Here is a 4615-nt window from a genome sequence, read left to right on the forward strand (position 1 = left end):
CAGGAATTTCCCCATGGAAAGGGTGCTCAGGCCTTGGAAGTGCCCAGGGCAGGGTGGATTCCCCATCCCTGGAGGGATTTAAAGCCCTGTGGATGTGTCCCTTGGGGACACGGGGCAGTGCTGGCCTGGGCAGTGCTGGGGATGGTTGGACTCTGTGATCTCAGAGGGCTTTTCTGACCTCAGCAATTCCATGATTTATATTCCGAGTGACCTCTTCATGCCCGTCCTACTGACTGGAACCACCCTTCCCTGTTTTCCAGGGTGCCCGGGAGACCTTTGAGAGCTACTACAGGAAGCAGAGGAGAAAACAAGCCCGGCTGGTGCTGCAGCCTCCCTCCAACATGGTCAGTGTGCCCTGCCCTTGCCAAGCTGGAATGTTGTCCCTGGGCTCCTGCTGCCCGTGGCTCATCCCTAAAGCCTCCCTTTGCCCTCGGCCACCTGGGTTTTAACCTCTGCTCCCTCTCTCTTTGTTGCAGCACGAAACTTTAGACGGCTACAGGAAGTATTTCAATCAAATTGTAGGGTAGGTGTTCCTTTTATACACGGCCCTGCTAAAAATGCGTGCCCTGGGTTGCCGAGGAGCGCGAAAAAAACTGGGAGAGGAGGGAATGTCGATATTTTTGGTGGTCCTTGAAGCCAAAACAGGACCCAAAAAAAGGTGGTTCGTGCTTTTTAAGTGTTGTAAAGTGGATTTTATCCTCTTTGCTGTGTCACTGGGGGCAGCGGGGAGGGACCTGCCAGCTCTTGTAGCAGCCTGGGAGTTTCTGGGAATTTGGGGATAAATGATCCCTGTGGATTATGTGCATCTACTTGCCCCACTAATGACATGAATGGGCCCTCTTGCCTTAATAATTCTGGAATATTGAGTAATTATTCTCTAATTATTTTCCTGGTGAAGGAGGTGATTCTCTGTTCCCCAGAGCTGCTTTTTGTCACGCTCAAATTGGACAAGAATCTTCCAAAACTGAGCTCCGAGAGGAGAATTCCAAAGGCTGCTAATCCATAAAAATAGGATAGGATTTGTTGTTTCTTCAGCTAATAATGAGGATAATTTCAATGCCTAATTATGACCATCACAAATTCCATGTCTGCTGCTCTCCTCGTGCAGCTCCCTGCTCCTGGGCTGGATTTCCTTGGAAAACACACCTGGGAATTCGTGTGTTGCTGTTTAAAATGTCCAGTCCCACCCTCATTCCCTGAAAAACAGTTTCTTTTGGAGCAGCAGATTTGATAATTGGAGATTGGAGTGAATTGGTTGTCTGGAAATGGCTGGGAGCACTTGGTGGAGCTGGGTGGGAGAGAGGATTTTCCCTGGAGTTCCAGCATTTTTCCCTGCACTTACAGCATTTCTCCCTGTCCTTAAAACATTTTTCCCCGCAGTCAGAGCACTTTCCCTGCAGAGAAAGCATTTTTCCCCGCAGTCAGAGCGTTTTCCCTGCAGTTAGAGCTTTTTACCCACTTGTAATGGGATTGCTGCTGGCTGGAGCAGAGTTTAATCCGTGGTTCTTGTGGGAATAACGAGGTGGAGAACTCAGAGAGGGGGAATTCTGCCTTTGTGTACACACAGGGTGGCTCTGGGAGCGTTTTAACTCACTCCTCGAACCCAGTGCTGTTAAAAATGGGGGAATGAAGTGTTTGGTGCTGCCTGGATTTGACAGATCCCTCAAATCCAAGCAGGCCCGCGGCCCGCGGATGCGCGCGCGTCGCCTCAGGGGCTCGGGGATGCCTTTTGATCTCTCCAGTTGGAAGTTTCGATGCCATTTTCTGCCCGTTGCAGGTTTTTTGTGGTGGAGGATCACATCCTGCACACGACCCAGGGCCTGGTCAACCGGGCCTATATTGATGAGCTGTGGGAGATGGCCCTGTCCAAAACCATCGCGGCCCTGAGGACTCACTCCGTGAGTAAAAGCCTGGGAGAGCTCAGCTGTTGCTTGACTATCCTTGACATGCTGCAAAGCTGCCTTTTTTTTTTTTTTTTTCCCCCAGGATTCTTTGTTTTCCCTCTTTTCCAATGACCGTTGAAAAGAGCAACACAAAGACACGCAGATAATTCTCTTTGTCTGGCTTTTTTTTCCTCTGGTTGACTGCATTTCCCCACCAAACTCAGTGTTTTGAAGAATAAAACAGTGGGTTTGTGTTTTCATCATTATTGCATTGGTTGTTTTTGAGGAGCACCAGCAGAGGGGGTTGATTAATCCCAAAAAACTGGGGGGGGAAAGCATCTTTGTGGCACCCCAAAGCATGACCTTGTTTGTTCAAGTTCAGGATCAGAGAGTCCCAGCGTGGTTTGGGTTGGGAAGGACCTTAAAGATCATCTTGATCCCTTAAATTTCATGGCTGTGAACGGGCTGAAAAATGGGCTGAAAAACCAAATCCAGGGAGGGAGAACCCCAGGAGAGAGCAAGGAGCACCCTGGGAAGGGGGTGAAAATATGGGAAGAGACGGACACGAACACCAGGCTTGGAGCATCCTGGTCCAGTGGAAGGGGGTGGAACCAGATGGGTTTTAAGGTCCTTTCCACCCCACACCATTCCGTGGCTCTTCCCTGGAGCTCCCTGGGCTGAGGGAGCCCAGAAGCTCCCCAGCATTCTCCATCCCCATCCAGGTGACTGGAAAGTTGCCTCCTTCCCCTTGAGCTCCTGTGCTAGCAGAGGGGATAAACACCAACCCCCCGCTGGGCTGCAAACCTGTGTTTGTTTTCGGTTCAAGTGGGATTTTCTCCGAGGTGGAAGCAGGAGGCTGAGCCAGGCCCAGCCGTGGGGTTTCTGGTGCTCCCAGCTTTGTTGCCACGCGGGTTGTTTCAAGTGGTGCCAAAATTAATGCACGGAGTGGCTGCCAGGGGAGGCTTTGTCGGTGATCATGAAACATTCCGTGATTTCCCAACGTTGTGGCCATCACCGCTGGCTCTGAGTGCTCCCAGATAAACCAGTGCCCTGCATCCCGAACTGGGATTCGAGGGAGGGTCTCACCTTGCTGAGGCTATTGCAATTCTTCCAAGGCAGACAAATTTATCCCTGGATTTTCTTCCTTGCCGCAGACAGGGACATCTTTAATCACTGCTGGTGCTTCAGGGCATTATCTTTCTTCCTGACTCTCCTTTTTGGACAGGGAGATGGAAAACATCAGTCCTGCCTGCTGATTAATGGAGTCGTTCCTCCTGGAGTTTCCAGCAAGCTTTAAATCTGTGCTCTTTCAATCCCGCTCTCTTCCCAGCTTGGGATCACTGATTCTATATTTGGGCAGGCTCTGTCTCAAACTTTACGTTTTTCAGCACGGGGAAGGTTTGGCTGCTCCTGGCGAGCGCGGGAAGCCTGGGGGAGACCGGGGTGGCTCTGGGGACACGGAGTTGTCTTTGAGGGTTTGGAGCAGGATAAATCCTTGTGCTGGAGCTGGAATCCAGCGTGTTTTCCCTCAGCCTGGGCCGTGGGTGCCGGGCTGAGATGCTTCATTACCATCAGACACAACACGGTAAATATTAAATGAGAGGCGCTGTCCCCGTCCTGCCGTGACGGCGCTGACGGGCTCCGTCTCCTCTCGCTGCCCAGCAGCTCCTGTGCAATCTTAGACACACTTCAGGTATCTCTGGAGCAGCCCAAAGCCTTCTCCAGCCTGGAGAGCAGCACTGGGAGCAGAGACACCCTTATCAGCCGGCCCTGTCTGCCCCGTGCGGCGCTCACGGCCTGGGGGATGAAGCTGCTGCTCCTGGGGCTGCTCCCCAGGCCTGGGCAGTTCTTATCAGTGCCCTGATAACGCAGCAGGGCTCAGGGCAGGGGTTTGTGCTGTGCCACGCAGTTAAAGCCGTGTTTTCATCTCTGCCCTCCCCTCCAGTCCTACTGCTCCGACCCCAGCCTGGTGTTGGACCTGAAGAACCTCATTGTGCTCTTCGCCGACACGCTGCAGGTACGTGGGGCTCGGGGCTGTCCTCACCCAGCGCCGCCCCTGCTGCTCCCAGGCTGTCCATCGGTGCTTCAGTGCCTCGGGGGGGCTGCCTGCACTGGTCCAGCTCCTTTCCTGGCATTTCTGGGCGTGGATCACCCGATGGACAGCCTGGCTTGGTCTGTGCAAGGACCGAGCCTTGGCCACCTCACCCGGCCCTTGGGCCTTTGATAGCTCTGGGTCCTTCTCGCTCAGTAAATCACCCCAAACCCCTCCACCTGCTCCAGGGCTGGTGCTGGAGGAGGATTTGCCCCCTGTTAAACACAGACCATAAGCTGCCCGTTGGTGGCTTCATTCCCTGAGGTTGCTCCGTTCCCTCCTGCTCCTGCAGGGCTACGGCTTCCCAGTGAACCAGCTGTTCGACATGCTGCTGGAGATCCAGGACCAGTACAGCGAGACCCTGCTGAAGAAATGGGCAGGAGTGTTCAGGTGAGAGGCTCGGAAAGAACCCCCTGGGACGCCCCTCACTGAGGAGTTTTGGCCCCCAAGTGGAATTTTTTGAGGGATTAATTAGAGAATCGTGGAATGGGTTGGGAAGGGAGCTTGAAGCAGTGCCACCCTTGCCATGGAGCTGCTGCAGAAGAGCCCAGAGGAGGCCCCGGAGCTGCTCCAGGGCTGGAGTCAGGCTGGGAGAGCTGGGAATGTTGCCCTGGAGAAGGGAAGGAGCCAGGGAGAGCTG

General features: G+C 53.6%; 1 protein-coding gene across 8 annotated transcripts in view; it reads left to right on the forward strand.

The window, feature by feature from the left end:
* EXOC6B (exocyst complex component 6B) overlaps positions 1-4615 on the forward strand; it is a 234165-nt gene that overhangs the window by 116217 nt on the left and 113333 nt on the right. For all 8 annotated transcript variants that reach the window (XM_017737381.1, XM_017737385.1, XM_017737387.1 and 5 more), the window contains 5 exons: positions 261-344; positions 477-523; positions 1778-1898; positions 3829-3900; positions 4268-4365. In XM_017737381.1, coding sequence (XP_017592870.1) covers positions 261-344; positions 477-523; positions 1778-1898; positions 3829-3900; positions 4268-4365 — 422 coding nt within the window. The remainder of the gene's footprint in view (positions 1-260; positions 345-476; positions 524-1777; positions 1899-3828; positions 3901-4267; positions 4366-4615) is intronic.

The sequence above is a fragment of the Corvus brachyrhynchos genome, unplaced genomic scaffold (genome assembly GCF_000691975.1).
Source record: "Corvus brachyrhynchos isolate BGI_N302 unplaced genomic scaffold, ASM69197v1 scaffold85, whole genome shotgun sequence".
Lineage (NCBI taxonomy): Eukaryota > Metazoa > Chordata > Aves > Passeriformes > Corvidae > Corvus > Corvus brachyrhynchos.